The following is a 20740-nucleotide window of genomic DNA, read 5'->3' on the forward strand; positions in this document are numbered from 1 at the left end:
GTAAAACATAATGGGGATGATTTCGTAAAATTGAACAAACATTGATTTGCATACTTAGATATAGAGATTTGTTATTAGTATGTTAACTTTTTTTTTATAATTTTAATAATTTATATTTTGAATTTAATATTAAATACCTATGGGGTCCACTTGGTAGATTTCTATGTGCTATGTCTGCAATGTTAATGCCATATTAGAAAAATTCGTTAAAATTGACAAGAAAGTGATGGTATGCTAAACGTGATTCGAAAATCATAATTTATAATTTTTCATGCGATTAAAAAAATTATTGACGTAAATAATAAGAAGGGCAAATTTTTTACTTTTTTTGGGTCACCAACCCTAAAAAATATTATGAACTATTTTTATTTTATTTATTTATAACTTAAAGTAAGAACATATTTTGTAACTACAAATGATCACAAATCCATTCAAAAGGAGATACTATGTTTATAATTTATATATTTCTTTTTTTAAAAGAGCTGTCTTGATTTTAAACTCATGAATATCTTGTAATCCATTAATTCTTGTATCCTTATATAGGCATATATTATGTCGTTCGAGTATTATGTATTTTAATATTATCAAAGAAGGTTTCGCGTGCATCGCCCGTGTATATTCACTAGTAAATAAATAAATAAATAAAGATATAAATATAGTATAGATACAAATAGATATAGATATAGATAAATTTTTGTTTCTTTTTCTTTATTGACTATGTGTTCAAAAGTCCAAAAAATATTTAAAATTTGGATAAACTGTTTTTCATGGTTCTTTTTACAAGTAGATATCTATGGAAGAAAAAATTATACGGTTTAGTTTAATATAACAAGGAGGATTTGGAATTATAAACACAAGATACACTTTTTGAAAATTGTATATCTTTACATTGCCTTAGGATAATATCTAATTTAAATATATCATGAATATCTTCTTTGGGATTTTGATTTAATTATTGTATTTTATTTTTTATTTAACACATACACTTGATGGTATGGTAGATTTGTTATTATTATTATTGTTATTCTCGTTGTATTCATTTATGTATTTTTATAAGGGTAATTTTTCAATTACATTGACTTACTTTTAGTTTTCAGTAACTGCAATTATGTTTTATTAAAAAAGAAAATAATTTTACCAATTGATTTAAACAGTTGATTAAGTAATTTCATATTTATTAATTTGGTGCACTATAATTACTATATCCAAAAAGATAATCAATAATATTTGATCTATTTATAATTTTCTTATAAGATTTAAATTACATATATTCCTAGCATTTTAGTAGTATGTATTATAACATGATAAAATAACTTTTCACGATGGCAGTACAAATCCCGATGGCGATCGGCCATAGGGTGAAGAATACTACTATGTAGAGTATTTTCACCCAGGGTTCCATGTCGCCAAAGAATTGTAGGATGCCTCCCATCATATGTGGTTTGATTAATTGATGGGCCTGTCGGTTACTTCAGGAAGAGGGGAACTGTTTGAGAGGAGGAAGCGGTGAGGGGTGAGAAAGGATTCCGATTCGATGGCATTTTCAAGGCGGCTCCAGTGAGCCGGTTCTTCTCTTTCTGGAAATATATAATATATAAGAGAATATACATCTTCCCGTTTTGGAAACATATAATATGGTATATATGCAGATATATACGCTTGTCAACTGGTGCTACTCCTGCCCAAAATAAATAAATAAATAAAGCACAAAAAGAGAAATTGTACTCGGTGCTTCTCGTAAGCATGATACATTGATCTACGACTAATCAATTAATTAAGCGCATGCATGCGGCTCTCACTCACGTTGGTCAAACCATGCATGCATTCTTAGTCAATAAATTGCGAAGGCCACAATATTGATCAAGCGATGGTTATACGTATTATGTATTTGTAGAACGGCACCAACGCCAAAGGATAGAGACTCCAGCAGTTTCCGCGCTAATTAAGCCTAAGACCGACTAATTATCAATATGTATAAAAATATAGTTCTCTGGGAAGAAAAACTTTTTTTTTTTTGCCTATGAAAAATAAATAAAAGAATATATTAATGGGCAATCTATGTGTACACGAAAATGGGATGTTGGTCTCTTACAGGCAAACCTGTTGTTTTTCGTTTAGGGAACAAATCCCTGTTTTATTGATAACGACTTATATAATTACAAAGAGCATAAAAGATGATATGCTAATTAGAAAAGAGGATTTTCAAGGGATCCACGATTCCTAATCGCCGAGTCCTTCCCATTACAAGAGTTCTAAAACGACGTACATTGCATATATTTATGCCATATTCTTTAAATAACCATTGTGAGACGCATAATTTTGATATTAGTAGTTTCATCGTGATTCTAGAGTTTTTGTTTAGAGACTAAAATTGAACAATGATATTAATTGAGACGTGTATAAAGATTCTCTTGAAATTCCAAGAACACCAAGAGAAATCCTACGTACCTAAAAGATGAGACTAGTAAAATGATCTTCAATAAAAAACATAGGGAGAGTCCAAGACAGTAATTGTATGTAGCACATAATCCGATGCAATGAAATAGTATAAGTGATCAAAATATAAAAACGTCGTGAACTTACTGTACAGGACAATGTACAAGTCTACTCTCAAACCAACATGGATTGATTTAAGTGATTCGACGTTTATTTCCGTTAAGCAAGGTCTAGGGTTCAAATATTGTGAATGGTGAAAATTCACACTGGGAAAATTTTACCTCTTAGTGGGCCGACCCACTCTAACTGGACTAGTTCAGACCCTTTAGACTTTTGGATACCATAGTGCATACTGAAGAATTGAATTGATCCACAAATTATTTAAAAATAATATTTTTTAGATACTCAATTAATTCAAACCACATGGAAATATTTATATCATTTTCAAGTAATAATTTTTAACATAATATTATTGCAAATCTGTTAATACCCAATAAAAAATGATCGAATAATTGGGCGTTGATTGTCAATTGGTAATATATATTATCTGATATCGAAATTCTAGTATACTACGATGAAGCAGCCAGCACAGCGAGGAATTTAAGCTTTGAGTCTAGTAAACATACGTTGGGCAGAAAATAATATCAAGAACTGGCTGTGTTTTTTTCTTCTAATTAATTAACATTGTGTATTTATGTATTTATCCCAAAAAAAAATCGTGTATTTATGTACATAAATGAAACAAAAGTATAGATACAAAAACATTTCTCTGTATTCAGTATCGAGAGAAATACAAGACATACATTTGCTTGTGTACGTATATGATATACATATACACATGATGATGGCCCTCGTTTGTCATCAGTGAAAAGAAAAAAGAAAAAAAAAATTTGCAATTAATCTAAGGCCGGGCATCCACAATTTTACCTTTTTGTCCCGCCCCCTAAATTCCGACATTATTTTTCAGTGAAAATAAATTTTGACATTTGAAATAACTTAATTATTATTGAACGAACAGGTCACTGTTTCTTAATAATTGAGTTTAACCTTTAACTAAAAATTATTTGCTATCTAACTTACGTGCGATTAATATCACATATCATAGCCACACAAGATAAGTTTTACGCATAAGAAGTGTTATTTCTTTTAAGTTTTGTTAACTACTTATTCTTCTTTATAAGTGATCTTGATCCGATGGATGCTCATGCAATTTAACACTTCTCCCATTTCGTCTCTCACTACATCTTTTTCTCCTCAAAACCACTAATGATGTTGGCATGGATGAATTAATTCTAACATATATATATATATATATATACACGTATATATGAAATTGTTCACGTCAATGCTAAAAAGTTCAATGATCATGAGATCAATTAATTAAATAATAATATATCTGTCAATAAAAAAGGCCAATTGAAAAAGTAGAAAAAATTGCTAGCTAAACACAACTAATTCCTTAAAACTCTTCACAGTGTGTATAGAATCCCTAGCTCCATGCCAGTCAGGGCACTCGCCAGTGGTGCCGAAGTATGGAGCCAGGCTGGGAGCCATAACTGGTGGTGAAGATGGAGGAGAAGCTGCCTGGGCCAGAGTGGGACGAGGTGGAGGCAGTTGTGCTTCCCTGCATTTCCAGGTGCGCCTTTGCTCGCTCTTCCCGAGCTCCCTGCTGATCATATCCCTCTGCATCTGCACGTCTTCGATGCATTGTTCAACACAACAACCTAAAATCCAAATAAAGATGGAGATCATCCGCCCAAGGATGATGCATGTTATGCATACTATGATGACTACTTTCAGTTCAACCAAGGTTCCATGCTGCCAAAGATGGAGAAGGAGTCGCTGGACGCCAGTTGGGCCGTGGCAGCCATTGGTGGAGAAGGAGGATGAGGAAGTAGCAGTTGCAGGAGGGCTCTCATCGTACGTGGTTCATTAATCGGCCTGTCATTCACTTCAGGAATGGGAAAACCAGTGAGGAAAGGAGGAGAGGTGGCAGTGAGGAAAGGCCGCCAGTAAGTGAGTCGGTTTTTCCCTTTTTTGGAAGAAAAAGAAAAAAAAGTATTTGTTCTCTTTTTTTTCTTGCACATTAAATAAATTGTGATATACTCTAATGTTAAGAGCTCAAAATTTAATATATTCAAGGGTGTAATAAAACTTATTTTTATATATGCAAATCATATGTATTGGATATATATCACTAGGGATTATATTTTTAATGAAAATTCATTTTGCGAAGAATTGTTTTAAATCCACTACAATATCACATTATTGTTTTTCGGTTGCAAAAGATGCCCAATGCCAAGTACAATAAAAGATAAATCCTAAATAACTAATAAAGAGGCACGGATAGTCTCATTAGGTATCAAACATGCGATCCCTAGGTCAATAGGAGAGAGCATGCGTCACTGCACTACACCCTCTTTTATTCATATTATTTTAGACTCAAATATATTTATGAAAACAATGATCAAAATTGACATTTCTTATTATTCGACGATTGATCTTTTTCGAGAAATTATATATACTTGGCATTTGATGGAAGCAAGATACAATGATCTACGACTAATTAATTATAAGCACATGCAGCTCTCGCACGGGATATTGGTCGAACCATGCATGCATTCTTAATTAATTTCTTAAAAAGTGGTATTTTGTTTTCCTGAATTTATTCGTAATTAAGAATATATAAAAGGGTTAATGGCTGTTCCAATGTGTGCAGCGCATGATAAGGATTTTGGGGACCCTCACTCTCAGCCCTCCGTCCTGATGTTTGGTTCAGATCGATCTAAATGGGCCCAGTTCATTATATAAAACCATACATTTGTAAGATAAATGGGTCTCAATTTTCCTGCACAACAGAAATAATTAGTTGGCTCAAGTTTAACACAGCCCGACCCATGTTAAATATAAGGTCCGTATTTCTTTCTTGGTATGCTTCGCAAACAGCTAGTCCCGATTTAAGTAGCATCCTGCCTTCGGTCTCTAGGGCGTACTGGAGTCGAGCGGAGTCGAAAGCTGCCGGGTTGATCCCTTAATTTGCCGAACTAATTCACATTCAAGTCTCTCGAGCTCAGTTAGGTTGACATTTGAAAAGTTTACGCTCAGGTATAAGCTCGACTCAATTATTTTAAAGCTATTATGCAGCAACTATTTCAAGCCTTATTTTCCTAGTTCTCCAAGCTGATAGGGACTTTCAGTTTGGCATAGTTGAAACTCAGAATATTGGCTTTTGCAAGCATCTTGTACTCTGAGAAAGCCACCATCGAAACACTGATTATTTTCAGCAAATAAGGTGACAACACCTCTTAATTTTATTAGGATTCAGAAAAATGGATATTGAAACTCCTTATTAGTTTTTATGAATTCTAATTAGTTGTTGAATTGCTTAATTAATAAATTTGAAAAATCGAACTCCTTGTTGGTCTAAAATAAATATCCTCCAAGCACTTTTGCGTTGCGTCATGAATGATGTCATATACATTTTTTCTATGGTGTTCATATCTTCATATGAAAATTATTGTGTATTTCTTCCTAGTCGATATGGAGAGACATAATAACCTGTCTACATGCATACGTTCATGCAACAAAAGTATATATTTTTATGTTTGATAAAAATGAGTGGTTGAGATTTAAGAATAAAAATCTAACAGTTCATATTCTGTGTTACCATAGTGACGATTTTTAATGTACCATTGCAAAAACATCCTTGATTATTACGTATCTTGACGTGATGAAAGTTATGATTATTTCCTGACTCTCCTCCTCCTTCGACTCCAGGGTGGAAGAAACCGACTGCTGCAACTCAGCTGCATCAGCATCGCTCTCGGTCTTCCAGGCTGCCCTTCGGCTCGTCCCTTCTTCGCCTTTAACTATTCACCTAGCAAAATCTTTTATCATGTCCTCGGTGTTTTGTATGCAGGTGAAGAGACCATCGTAGATGGTCAAGAAGGCAATCACCCCGGCGACGATACCCCCTCCTATGACCCACAAGCTGCGGTGGTGGTGGTGGTGGGCGGCAGCAGTTGGTGGAGCTCCTTCCACGACGATCATTGGGGGAAAGCACGGATAAAAGCGACATACTGTGGGTGGCGGAGGAGGAGGCGGAGGCAGCGGAGGATACTGAAAGGGAAAAGGAAATTCTTGTGGAGGTGAGGGTGGGGGTGGTGGAGGACCGAAAGACTCTATATGATGGAGATTCCTTGATTTCATAGTCTTCTTCTTCATCGCGATGGTTTCGAGGGCTGGTGAAGTGAGACGGTGTGCGCACCCGAATTTTTTGGTGGGGTGCTGACAGACGGGATGGTGCAATCAAATGCATTTTAGAGAGTGAGGGTGAGGCAGAAATTTCCAAGGCCAGAACATTGCAGAGTTCCACGTAGGAAGCCGAGCCGGGCTGAAGTCGACATGTCTAAAAAGGGTGTAAAACGACCTCGTTTGCCTTGTCTGCTTCCTATCCTTTTTTTTACTAAATTGTCTGCTTCCTATCCTCTTTTTTGCTAAATCGTTAAATTGTCTGCTTCCTATACTCTTTTTTGCTAAATTGCGACGACTGTACAGATGTGATTACGACTGTTCAGAATCCATCATCTACTTTTGTAATGTTCCTCCACCGGATTCGTACCTTAAATAATAGAGGCGGCCCGTTGCAAACATCGCCTCAAAGATCGCGAGAAGCTTGAGAGGGAGATTTCCATGATGTCTTAGAATCCGGAGCCTGCCCTAGATGAGACAGGATACTTGAAATTATATCACCATTGCAATAGTATATATAATCTTAATCGAACTGGATTAATAGGTTTATAGGAGGACGAAAGGATAGAAGCTTTAAGTAGCATGAGCATCAATCGGATCAAGATCACTTAAATCACTTATAAAGGAGAATAAGGGGTAAGAAACTTTAATAAACAATACTTCGTATGTGGTAAAACTCGTACTGTCAAAGTGCACACATAAGTGAGATAGCAAATTATTTTCAGTTAAGATTAAACTTAATTATTAAGAGCGGCTGGTTCATTTAATTATAATTAAGTTATTTCGATGTCAAAATTTATATTTTCACCGGAAGATAATGTTGGAATTTAGGGGAGACAAAATATAAAATAGATGCCTACCCTTAGATTAAAACAACTTGTAATCGAAACAAATTAAAGTTCTAACAACCATTCTTTTTCATCTTTGTCTTGGCAGATTTGAATGATGAAAAAAAAATCACCAAATAGTAATACCAAACTGCACGCGCGTGTAGAATGTGCTGCTGATATAGCATACTAGCTCGAGTTATTTGAAATATATATGGAAATGAAAAAGATATATACTCAAGGAGGATCAAACCTCTTTTATTTCGAGAAAGTCTTGTGTATAGCGGAGATATCACCTAGAATTATGTCACAAGATACATAAAAAAAATTATTTTCGCAGTAACAAATTATTTTTGTCAACAATGGATTTTTCTTAATTTTATTTACAAAAAAAAATGACAAATACTTATTGGCTTATGACATTGTTACATGATACATTTATTGGCTTGGATTGGTTTAAGTGGTACGGCCCTTGTTCCTCTTAAATATGGTATTGAGTTCGAGTCTAATCATGAATGAAAAAAATTTACGCTACGAGAGTTTTACCCTTTAATGGGTTAACTTGATTCGAACTGAATTAATCGGGGCTCGTTCGAATTGAATTAGTCGAGATTCATTGGACTTTCAAATACCATGTACCACATAAAAAAAACCACTTTTATTTTAAAGAGAGGGAAATTTACCTAAAATGACCCATGGTTTACCATTTTGTCAAATCTATTATATGTTTTTTTTTTGTCAAATCTATCCCATGATTTACTTTTTGCATCAAATCTATCCCGACGTTATCTTTTCCGTCGACATCTTACTGTCGTGCTGACGTGGCGCCCACGTGGCAAGTGTGGCCCACTATCTCTTCACTTGCCACTTTAGCACAGCCGTTAGATGTCAACGGAAAAGATAACGGCGGGATAGATTTGATGCAAAAAGTAAACCATGGGATAGATTTGACAAAAAAAAAGCATATGATAGATTTGACAAAATGAGTAAACCATCGGCCATTTGGAGTAAAAACCCCTTAAAGAGAGCGTAAAAGTTTGGCATAAATTAAAGAAACATGATTCATGAGTGTGGTCGAGTTTATCGCCGGTGACCTCTTGGACGGCCGACGACCTTGGCGGTGGTGGCCGGTGATCATCGCAACAAACATTTTTTATGAGCGACACCCCAGAGAACATATCAATAATTAATAATAATGCTCCTTAAGCGAGGTGTCGGGTTTGAGTCTTATGAACGAAGAAAATTTACACTGAGAGAGCTTTACCTCTTAGTGGATCGATTCGGCTCGACTGGATTAGTCGGGATTTATTAGGTTTCCGGATATCAGAATTAATAAAAAAAAGACAAATAATCCTAATAATCTTGACAATAACTTATTCATAATATATATATATATATATATATATACATATAATCATGACAAGTAAAAGCAAGAGGAAAAAAAAAAGACAAGAGAAAGCAACAGCCAAGGTAAGGAAGAGAAGGATTCTCTGTTTCGTCTCTTCCTCGACCTTACATGTGGAGGGTGGGTGTGAAACAGTTCGGCACGATTTCTAGCCTGAATCGTAATCGTTCCGAATTTTTTAGATAAGAATTTTACTAATCGTAACTGAAATATAATTAGAAGAAGAAAACTGTCCTGAAAAATAATTGATTTTATGATTCGATTCGATTTCGCACCAAACAGGGGAGATGTGCCTCCAGTCGACTGTATTTGCCTTCTTCTTTTTTCCCTGTTCTTTGATGGAGTTTATTATCCATTTGAGTCTTGCAATGTGTCTTTTTATTTTATTTTATTTATGATTATGTCCTTTACTCTTATGCATGTCAAGTGCTCGCTAAAATGCTCCAGTTGCTCCTCTTTTACGCTATTTGACATTAGGTATATATGTGTGTATATATATATATATATATTCCCCATGGAATGCTATGGCACTCTGCAGAAGAGTATAGAGTCAACATAATCTAGAGGAACAGGTTCCGCTTCCATCTATCTGCTTTCGTTCTGCGAATTTATTTTTCTCCTAAGATTATTTTGTCTTGAAATTTTTATAATCCTGAAAAGATAGATTAGTGAACATAATCATATTGAAGTTACCCAGAGGTCATTAAACAAAAATTATTATCATTTGGTGGAATATTATTTCACTAAGCACACTAATTGCTCCCCTTATATAGTAGAGTAGAGATGAGAACCATATCATCATCATCATCATCGTATTATTTAAGAAAAAAAAATCATGTTAAACTAATAAGATATTTTCTTTTCAAAAATTGGTAGAAATTAAAAGTCAAATAATAAAATAGCAATATCAAGACACAAACTTAAGGAAAACATGGACTCATTGAGCAACGTGGTTAGATAAAACTGAGCTTTTCTTTTCTAATGAAATATTATTGTATTTTATCATATTGAATTCTAACATTTATTTCAGTTTTTTCTTCTTCTTTTTTTTTGGCTTTGTAAATTGACAATCTCATGGTACCTTCTCTTGACTGGTTATTAGAGTAAGAATCAAATAAAAGAATAATTTGACAAAAAAAAAATTAAATAACCAGGTGCAAAGATAGGTTGTAAAACTAATTCCTTCGAATTTAAGCTGATGCTTACAATATCTTGTTATATATGATCGTTGGAAAATGATATTCCTCCCAAAATGGAGCCCTTTAAATCCAGCAAATGTCTCACAATTAAAGGAGATTACTCGCCCCCGGGAGATCAAATTGATTATAGAAACATGAGTTTAATTAGTGGATTTATTAGTGAACAAAGAAAAGCATTATCTAGACTAGCGGTAAATAGATTGACCTTACAACGTTATTTGATTCAAGTTCTCTCTCTAGCCCTCGAGCTCGGGTTCGTCGAACCCATCTAGCGAGCCCCGTGGCTGGGTACGCATTGGGTTCTAGCCTTGGGCGTGGCTCGGGAGCCCCTGGCTCGCCGGAGCTTTGAGCTCCAGCGAACAAGGGGACTGTTCGTCTCCTCTTTTCTTTTTTATGTTATTTTATTATTTCAGTTTTTTATATTCTTAATAAATATTATATAATATTTAATTTTAAATAAATATACTGTTAATATTTATTAGGCATTTCCTTCTATGTAGAGGAAGGGCAGTTTTGTATTTTGAGTCAAAGCCTATACATGAATTCTTTGAATCCAAATTTGAGAGTTGTAATTCACATTTCTCATATTACATCCAACCAAACAAATAAACTTGAATGCAATCTTCATTCTATTACTTATTAATTCATATTCCCTATCTATTATATTCACCGCTAATTCCATTACTACGAAACAAATGTAGCATAAGGAATTATTCCTCGATGAAATAAATCTAGCCTACAAAGCTAGTATGGTAAGTTTTAGTACCCAGGTACTTTTTTTTTTCTTCTCTAACAGCTCTTATATTGTATAATAGCTTTTGTGAAGAAATTATTGAGCCAATTATATATGTAAAGTGATTTTAATTATTCATAATATGCCTATCATTTAGCTTGTTTGTTCTTTAATCCTTTGGTTTTGTTTGTTTCTTCCCTCTGGACGAAGAAACCTTGTAAAACGCTATCAAATCGGTCAACAACTTAAAACAAAATAAGATGAAAAAGAGCTAGTCGTCCAAAAATTATCAAGTATATATCAAAATACTACTAACAATTACATAGGATCTATTTTTTTTAAAAAAAAAACACACACACACACACAAAGTTGGTCGCCATTCGCCCTTATTTAAGCACATCGGAATCTCGACTTCTACGGGTAACCTTACTAAAACAAATTGACTATGTTTTCTTCCATAAAGTTTACTCTTTTTTTTTTTCGCTTGACATAACATTCACTGATTTTAAACAAAAAAAGTGCAAAAGAAAAAACCCTAGTTCTACGGTGCATAATTTTAGTTTTTCCACACCGTACAAAATCAAAATAAGCCCTTAGATCCCCTTCGCTTAATACGGACCATCCACTTTACATAATTTTTTAAAGTATTTTCATTCTTCACTTTCCTATTTTGATCCCATAAACCTTCACTGGTGTTGCAAATTAACCATCACGAAGAAGATAAAAAAAATAAAAATTAATGAAACAATAATCCTCCATTGACGATTTCGGGAGCTTCATCAAGCAGCTTTGAGTTTCTCCTTTTGTGATGTCCGTTGATAAATGATAATGCCTCGCAAACACTTACAAGGCTACTTCCATGAGCATATTACATCAGTTCTTTATCTCAAGGATGAAGTTTTGGTGGCAACGGCTGGAGCAGTGGATAGGTATGTATTCACTTCCGAGAAATCCCAGCCAAAGCTCAACTTGAGCGACTCTACTATTTGGTCTCGATTCTTGAACTCTGTGTCAGCGTAATCAAGAAAATTGAAAGCTCAAGTCACACAGACGTGCCCTAATCCTGAGTCACCAACTAAAAAGGTTTGGTACCAAAAAGATGCATTAGTTTTTGCTTCTTTTGTAATTCTCGTTTCATCACATTACTTAACCTGAGATGTTGAATTTACCAGGAACGAAGGTTACATGGTGTATCTAGCCCGTGTCAGGATTCAAATGGAGGATTTCTTGCTGCTTCATGCATGGACAACAGGTATCCTAAGCTGCATCAACCTCAGAAAATCTATTCAGGTTTCTGTATCACACATTGTCGAGGAGAGTTGAGACAAAGAATTATGGCTGAGAGCCTGAGAATCGTGGAGAGAGGAGAGAGTGGAAAACCGTTTTTATTAAACCGTTTGATTGAGATTCTCGTAAATCGATTTGCTTAACCGGTTTGGCTTAATATTACACGTGAAGCAATAATAGGAATCCATGTCATCAATCCGGATTTGTGATGGGATTGAAGGCTGACGGAAAGAATTATGGGTAAAAATAACATTTTATATAACAAAGGGACTGGATCGTGATTTTTCAGGGATGTTTTTGAAATTTTAAAACTCATAAAAATGAACGGTCCATATTATATTGATGAGAATTTAAGAATTCAAATTAGTTATATATGATGTGGAAAAATAAAAAATATGTACTGAACTATCAGCAATATCTATATCTATATATATATATTTCATGTATACTTTCTTTTTTGGAAATAATTCATGTGAATCTCCTATTAAAGAAAAATTATATTTATGTATTCTAGAGCTGATTGGATCTGCAGGAATTAATTAAATGTATATATGTACCAATATGACTAGATTAGTCAGGATGCCAATTAGATTTCCGGATACCATAAGTTACACCGAAGAAAAAGAGTTTGTTTTCCAAATAAAGCTTCGAGTTCAAGATTTATGATTGAAAAAAATATATATTTTGAGAGAGTATTATCCTCTTATTGAACTGATCCAGCTCGAACTTGATTAGTCGGACCCATTAGATTTGCAAATGCTAGAGTGCACATAAAATTAAGTGAATAAATGTAAAAGATTAGATTTTCATGATAAAAATTGTTTTTCTTTTAAAAAAAATTTACATTATTAAAGCACAAAATAAAATTGGGTTAATCACCAAAAAAAGTACAGCATTTTGTACTTTTTTCTAAATATAACACGTCATTTAAAAAATAGCATAGAAATGCACTACATTTGCATTTTTTTTTTCTAAATATAGCACGACCTTTTGAGAGTAGTACAAAAATACATGAACGACAAAAAGACACAACCTTCAGGTTTAATTACATTTCTAGCACGACATCAATTATTTCGTCATATTGTAACAGGAACGACTAATATGGAGCTAAAGATGATGTGTGACACAACATAATTGAATGAGTAAATTCAGTAGGTCTTTATTTAATTAAAAAATAATTTAAAAAATTAAAAGACAAGAAATGGGGATTCAACTTAATAATAGGAAATGGGAAGGGGCCGACGATGGTGGCTATGTCGGTGGCTATCATTTCTCAATTGGAGTCGCTAGCCGCAATAGGATCTCAATTATGTGAGTGGTGGTCATAATCGGTACACCCACCGTCGAAATCGAAAGAGCCCGAATTGAGGGCTTTTTTCATTTCGGCAATGGAGACTCTAATTACGTGCTAACAATCTACAATCTGCTTCTTTCCTTTCTTAAGAAAAAAATCATCTTTTTTAATTTTTGTTAAACTTTAGAATTATTTTTTAATCAAATAAATGTAAGTGGGACCTACTCATCCAATTATGTTGTGCCACGAGGCGCCGTTAGTTGTTCCCGCTACATTTGATGAATAATTGACGTCGTACTATAATCGCAACTAAACTTAAACATCTTACCTTTTTGTGCTGTTTTTAAAGATCGTGTTATATTAAGGAAAATGGCAAATATCGTGCACTTTTGTGCTACTCTATAAAGGTTGTGTTAAATATATATAAAAAATGTAAAAGGTCATATATTTATATATTATTTTCTGAAGATTGTACCACCTAGAAAAAAAAAACGTAAATTTCATACTTTTTTAAATAATTAATCCTATAAAATATTATTTTTCAACCAGGAATTCGTGAAGCCAAGCCGTGGTAACCCAATTTAGCAAACAGCTTCATAAACTTCCCCAACAAAACAAACATAAACCAAATGTAAGAACTAAAGAACAAGAAGAAGAATAAGAAGAAGATCAGAGGAGTCGATGCTTTGATGTCAGTGAAGAAGAAGTTCATCCTTCCTTCTTCTTCCATTGTCTTTGGCCTTTCTCTGTTCTGTTTGCCCAGACCGAACAAACAAAAACATCAACCCCACGTCACCTAAAACGAAGCCTTTGTCCTTCCTCCTCTTCCCCACTTCCTTTCCTTTGTTACATTCTTCATTGACTTATCATCGCATGCTTTATATTCAACCCAGAACAATGTCACTCCCCATTCTCGACACTCCCTCCACTGTGTCCCCCCCCTCTGTAGCGTAAGACCCACCACCAATCGCCTCCCCCGGCAAATCACAATCCCGTCCCCTGAAATTCTTGATTCCCTGCGTCTTTGAATCCCGCTGCCGTGCTGCTGTTCGAGTTCTCATGCCAATGGGACCCGTCAGGGGAGGAGGAGGGGTCCTCAAGAAGACCAAGAGGAGGAGGAAGAACAAGAACAGCAACAACAAGGGAGGAGACAGCGACAAGGTTGACTCGAACGTGACACTGTTGAGTGCTCAGCCCCGGCAGAGCTTCGATTGGTGGGATGATTTCTCCAAGAGGATTACAGGTAGGCAAGAACATTCTTCTGTCTCCTCTCTGGGTTTTGACTGATCCAGTGCCCCTGAGCTTGTTCTTGATTCGTTCCGGTTGCATTTGTTTCTGATGGGTTGTTGCTAGATTTATCGGGTGTTCACTTGAAAGAATGCCTCTGCCCGTGGATTAATTGCTCGAACATTCTCCTTGATTGGTGTTTTTTTTTTTTTTCCTTCCAGCTTGCTCACTAAGCTGCTTATGATATGCATTATTGACGTTTCATCTCAGAAGTTTCAGCTTTTAAGTGGAACACTGACCCAGTAGAGGAACATACATTTTGGCTTCTAATCCTAGTTTCCCCCTGTTCTTCTTGCTTTTGTACGCTGTGGTATCGACTCACACTCTTAGCATATCTAAACGGTTGTATCGTGGTACTTAACAATGGTTTTGTAGGATATAGTGTTCCTCGTTCGTCACAGAAATTGATCATTATAGATAGAATGAGTTCTATATTTTTAACAAATGTAACTGAATGCACATCCATGGTGGAGCAAGTTAGAGCATTGTACAACAAATGACTACCTGGACACTATATAACTTTGAGGGCATTGGAGAGTGTAGTGTTAGCAGCTCATGCTGTTAGATTCATACTATTTCTGCAGTATCAAGTTGGTTTAATATCGAAAGATTATTTCTTTTTCTCCGTGAGTCAATACCTGACCACTTGGACAAAGAAGCAACTTCTCCAATCCTAGAGTATAAATTGCCCGAGTATTGATATTTAAAATGTGCTTGGATCAGTTAGTTAGTGGGTTAGAAATTCAGTCAACTCATTTTTCTTGTTGAACAGGCCTTAAAAATGTTTATCTATGTTTTGTTTTTCATTGAAATAATAGTTCGTGTTTCTTATGAGATAGCCCTTCATATTTATTGCCAAAGGGAACTAACTGAGAATAAAGGTCTTTCACAGAGTAATAAGAAGTCAAGGAAAGGGATAAATCCCTCCACTTCACCCGATCCACTTTATACAATATGTTTATTAGTAGTTTGTATGAGATTGTTATTAAGGATCCACTCCAGCAGCAGTGTTCAAATTAACGGGGAGACAGTGTATTAGTTATCCTGTTTCTTTATAGAACAAGTATATGCAACCTCCTATGTATAACCCGACAAATTTGTGGAAGCTCCAAATGTTCGGGCTTTTACTAGCATGAGGTGCAGATGCAAGTTTGAACACCAGACTCTCTTCATACATATGATCTCATGTAATAGCCTGTCTTGGGTGGGGGGGGGGGGGGGGGGGGGGGGGGGGGGGGGGTGGTTTGTGGTTTAGAATTTCTCCCGTCTGACCTTCTTCAGGAGGGATGTTAAAGATATTAAGGTCTTCAGTGATTAAGCTGAGGGAGCGGCCTTCAAATTTCATATTTTCAGTGGCTGTTTAATGTTTCGTGGTGAATTCCCGTTGCATCAATATCTAGGGGGTTCACCAAGATCAGTGAAGAGAATACCTTTTTGATAAGTAGCGAACAGAGAATGTAATTTGTTAATTGCAGGACTTTAGTACGGAGTATAATAATAGCACATGCTATTGTTTGAGTAGTTCCGATGGGCTGATAAAGATCAGGTAGGTATTTGACAATGTTGTAATTTCAGAACTCAAACATTTTACCTTCTCAGGACATATAGGTCTAATATCTGATGCTAGGTTAATTCTTGCAGTAAAAGAGTGGCAACAACATTCTACATATTCGAAGCATGAGTCTGTGTTTGTCCTTTTGTCAACTTTTATTTACGTAATGCATTTGTCTCTCAAAATTTCATTACTTCTCCTGTCTCGTATTCATTTCGTCTTGCCAAAGCTGAGGCATCTTGAAATCTTTCCATTAGCAAATACATATATGTATATGTATATTCTAATTTCTTTTCGCAACCAAATTGCTGTAGGTCCTTCATCACAGTCAGGGAAGCCAAAGGAATTTGAGTCTATCTTTAGAATATCGAGGAAGACATTTGACTACATATGCTCACTCGTCGGGGAGGAATTGAAAACTAAGCCCTCCAACTTCACCGATCTTTCAGGGGAGCCCCTGTCGTTAAACGACCAAGTGGCCGTAGCCTTAAGGCGGCTCAACTCTGGGAAGTCATTAACAAGCATTGGGGAATCCTTCAAAATCAGCCAATCAACCGTCTCCCATGTGACGTGGCGCTTTGTGGAGGCCATGGAGGAGAGAGGGATCTCCCATCTCTATTGGCCCTCAGACGGGGCTGAGATAGGCCAGATCAAGTCCAAGTTCGAGAAGATCCGAGGACTGCCGAATTGTTGTGGGGCAATTGACACCACCCATATCCTTATGAACTTGTCCAATGTGGATGGATCCAATGACGTCTGGTATGATCGAGAGAAGAACTGCAGTATGGTTTTGCAGGTGATTGTGGATCCAGACCTCCGGTTTCGTGATATAATCACAGGCTGGCCCGGAAAGCTCAGTGATGCTACCATCCTTAAGAGTTCGGGCTTTTATGGGCTAGCAGAGGAAGGTAAGAGGCTGAACGGGAAGAAGGCCTCACTCTTTGAAGGAACAGAACTGAGGGAGTACATAGTTGGGGACTCGGGCTTCCCACTCTTACCGTGGCTACTAACCCCCTTCAAGGGGAAGGCACGGGCCCAGACTGAGGACCATCGTGCCAGGTTCAACAGGCGGCACTTTGCAACCCGGATAGTGGCCCAGAGAGCATTGGCAAGGCTGAAGGAGATGTGGAAGATGATCGGAGGAGTGATGTGGATGCCCGACCGGAACAAGCTGCCGAGGATCATATTCGTCTGCTGTCTGCTCCACAACATTATCATTGACCTCGAGGACGAGGTCCAGGATGAGATGGTTCTGTCTCACGAGCACGACGCGGGCTACAGGCAGCAAGTCTGCGATCTCGCCGTTAGTGAGGGATCACTGATCAGGGAGAAGCTCTCATTGTATTTGTCGGGAAAACTGCCGCCATGATTTGTGGCTGAAGGTGCAGAGTAGTTTTTTTTGTAGTTGTACTCATCGGAAACTGACATGGAACAAGATGTTATAGTAAGAATGGTTTTTTTTACCGGGAGAGTTGTGAACGTCAGTATGTTATTTGGAGTTCTCTTCATCCTCTCCAGTCGTGTGAATGAGATCAATCCCGGCTTAAAATGACGTCTTCGATTTAGACGTGACTATAGACTATCCTATCTCCGAGATTCTAAAACCTGCATTGTTTCTTCGCAAATGTGCATCCTGATCGGTTTATAGGCCCGGTTGGATAGCCGCTCGCCCCGGGAGGTGGACGACTCATGCGGTTTTCAATTGTCCTGATTAGTGAATCTTTTCAGTAAGTCCAGCATGTTGAATTTCTGACTAGAATATTGACTTGAGAGCTTATTCTTCGGGCTTGACGGGCTTGTATTGAACAGACTATTATTCGGGCCTGACACAACTCAGTCGGCCCGGCCCGTCTCCAACAGATTTATCGCGAAAAACCGAGCTTTTGCACGGAGAGCAAAATCCCGCCGTGGCCGGCGTCGAACAATTGTCGGGAAACAGCGAACGGGAGCCTCCCCCGGCCAAGGAAGTGGTGCGAATAGGAAGGGTATTGTTATATACATGACAAGATGGAAGCCCAGAAGCTGCTGAAGGACAAGAAGTTCTGGTTCGCCTCCTTCCTCATTGCTTGGGCCGCTGCTCTGCAGGTGGGCACTCGAAAAACCCCATGATTTGTTGAAATTCTCTTGATTGGCTGTGATTAGGAATCGTTCAAATTCGCATTCTTGGGGCTAATTATTGGGTATATTGGTTGAGTTGTTTGTTGGAACACTGTTCTTGGGAAAGTTGTCACTTGAAGATGAATGACATAAGTGGGGATGTGTTACCTGCCATGTTCGATCCCAATCGGGACTTGAAGATGAATGACATAATGGGGATGTGTTACATGCCATGTTCGATCCCAATCGGGATCTTTTGCAGTTGGTTTCGGTCATAAGTTCAATGCAGTAATGTTTCACAATAAGTGACTGTTGTGGACAGCAGTGATTAGTTGTTCTGCACTGGAAAATTCGATTCGGTTGTGTTTAATGCTTCGTGCTAGATGTGGCCCGAGAGCTTTGAATAATCAACAAGTATAAAGCACACACATGCTTAGGCGGATGATATGATATCTATCATAACTTCATTCGTTGTGAAGATTCTAATTACCGGATAACATGAGCGAGAAGTGTTTGGTGGAACATATTTTGCTAAGTGTTGTGCTGTCTACTTCCTTGGATATCTTATGGCGGGAGGAACACCTGATGATTGTTTGATTGGGTTTGCAGGGTCACATGATGTGGATGCAGAAGCAGGATTCTTTCAAGCAGAAGTTTGGGAATCTCAATGAAAGCGATGAAGGAGATAAGTGAAACCCCATTTACTAGAGTTCAGGATCGAGTCTGAGAAATGTACTTTTAATGTTTCTCAGGCTGACAAGAACTAGCACGTCGGAGTAGATTGGCATCTGAACATTGCGACGCTAGTTGGCGTAGATTGGCATCTGAACGCTACGAAATTCTGACATTGTTCTCGGTACTTTGAACTAATGATCCTTTCTGTTTGTGTCTCATGGTTATGTCAAAATAGTGTTAGATATGCAGAAGACTAGACGTGAATAACAAAAGGGTGCTGCTGATTAGGCTCATGCGCTCATTTGTTCTTATCACTGCAGAAGAAGCATAAGTGCACCCTCTATATTCCGGATATGGACTTTTTCTCTTGCAGTTGAGCAATGTTCTTATTTCTAATTCATTCAGTAGAGGATTCTACATAAATCGATTTTGGGATGTTTCTTGTCTCGAATGACATAGGAGCCATATTAAGACTTCATTCTCAAGGAATGGAAAGCATCCCTCTTCCATCCAAGTCTCATCGAACAGAACATTAGTGATGGTCCTTGTGAAGTAATAACTAACTTGTTCTACTTATAGCTTTCAGGAGTAAGCCTGGATGAAAGAAGAGGAACTCTGGAACTCAAGGAATAAACTAGTTGGGGATGATCTATGATAGGCAGAGCTAATTATAATCCTATAAGACAGAACAGATCACAGTTGTGTCTTGAATCATTGCATTGACAGGGCTATCGAGAAATGCCATTAGATGTGATGATTGGAATTTCTGTGCTTCATATGCATTGTTGGTGACTGGAACTTAAGTATTCGTGCATTTGTGGAGTGGTATGTTGCTATATTTGATTTACTTTCATGCTTCTGGCTACCTCTATCTCTCTCGTTATCAAATTTCGAAGTTCCATTAGGAGCACTTTGTACATCCTCTGTTGAATTCTTGTATCCAAATTTTCTCACTTGCGAGGTGTTTATTATATTAGCTGACTACTTCATTGCTTCTTTAGTTTCCAGTGATGATGGAAACAGTTCACTATTATATCGTGTTACCAAGGATATTATCAAATGTACAGAGGAGATGTTTCCGCTGTAAGATTGTTACTGCAGATAGTGAAAATTGCTTGGAACTGGGATGGGTTAGATGACCAGCAAGTAACTCATTGTGTTTGGGATATGTATTGTTGGGTTAAGAACCATGCTGTTGCTTGTGCGTGTTCTTGATTGAAGCCTAAGAACTTTGTAATGATCTTCGTGAATCGATGAATGAACTTTTCAGATCCCTTTCCAATCGTGATTAAAAAGTAAAACCATTTCCTTCTGCATTAACCCAACGTGATGCAGAGCAGATGTACACTGGACTGGATTGCAATACGTGCAAGTCTACCTAAACATCGTCAGTCCAGAATCCGTTAGCCCGAGGTCAAGACCAATGAATGGCAGCAACCTAAGCTCATTATGAATGATACTCAGAGTTACTTGCAGATTCACCTACTATGTTGTGTTTTGCTTAGTTAAGTCTGAAAGTAGGTTTAGGCTCATTTATCGTGAATGGGTTAAGTTTCGTGGCCCTGACCTGAGCTGTGTTTAATGACCTGAGGTTCCATCGACCAAATGTTGGTCCAGTCTTTGTGGCAGTAGTTACGGCCTAAATGCGCTTCTTAATGAGAATCGGTCGGGTCAAAACCAAAAGCTCTTCCAGCTGC

General features: G+C 37.0%; 2 protein-coding genes across 2 annotated transcripts; both read left to right on the forward strand.

Annotated features, from left to right (window-relative positions):
• The first annotated feature begins 14088 nt into the window (after nucleotides 1-14088).
• LOC116197238 (protein ALP1-like) lies at nucleotides 14089-17773 on the forward strand. The gene is made up of 2 exons (XM_031527312.1): nucleotides 14089-14675; nucleotides 16586-17773. Exons 1-2 carry the CDS (start codon nucleotides 14492-14494, stop codon nucleotides 17638-17640), a joined length of 1239 nt encoding a protein of 412 aa, XP_031383172.1. The 5' UTR covers nucleotides 14089-14491; the 3' UTR covers nucleotides 17641-17773.
• A 368-nt stretch (nucleotides 17774-18141) lies between these two features.
• LOC116197239 lies at nucleotides 18142-19902 on the forward strand. The gene is made up of 2 exons (XM_031527313.1): nucleotides 18142-18356; nucleotides 18978-19902. The coding sequence occupies exons 1-2, from the start codon at nucleotides 18279-18281 to the stop codon at nucleotides 19059-19061; spliced, it is 162 nt and encodes a 53-aa protein (XP_031383173.1). The 5' UTR covers nucleotides 18142-18278; the 3' UTR covers nucleotides 19062-19902.
• Nucleotides 19903-20740: the final 838 nt, after the last annotated feature.

The sequence above is a fragment of the Punica granatum genome, chromosome 2 (genome assembly GCF_007655135.1).
Source record: "Punica granatum isolate Tunisia-2019 chromosome 2, ASM765513v2, whole genome shotgun sequence".
In the NCBI taxonomy this organism is placed as follows: Eukaryota; Viridiplantae; Streptophyta; class Magnoliopsida; order Myrtales; family Lythraceae; genus Punica; species Punica granatum.

Excerpts from the sequence above, each read along its gene's own strand:
- LOC116197239 (XM_031527313.1), top strand. The coding sequence starts at position 18,279 with ATGGAAGCCCAGAAGCTGCTGAAGGACAAGAAGTTCTGGTTCGCCTCC. Across the intron at positions 18,357-18,977 it reads CTTGGGCCGCTGCTCTGCAG|GGTCACATGATGTGGATGCA; the intron begins GTGGGCACTCGA and ends TTGGGTTTGCAG.
- LOC116197238 (XM_031527312.1), top strand. The coding sequence starts at position 14,492 with ATGCCAATGGGACCCGTCAGGGGAGGAGGAGGGGTCCTCAAGAAGACC. Across the intron at positions 14,676-16,585 it reads TTTCTCCAAGAGGATTACAG|GTCCTTCATCACAGTCAGGG; the intron begins GTAGGCAAGAAC and ends AAATTGCTGTAG.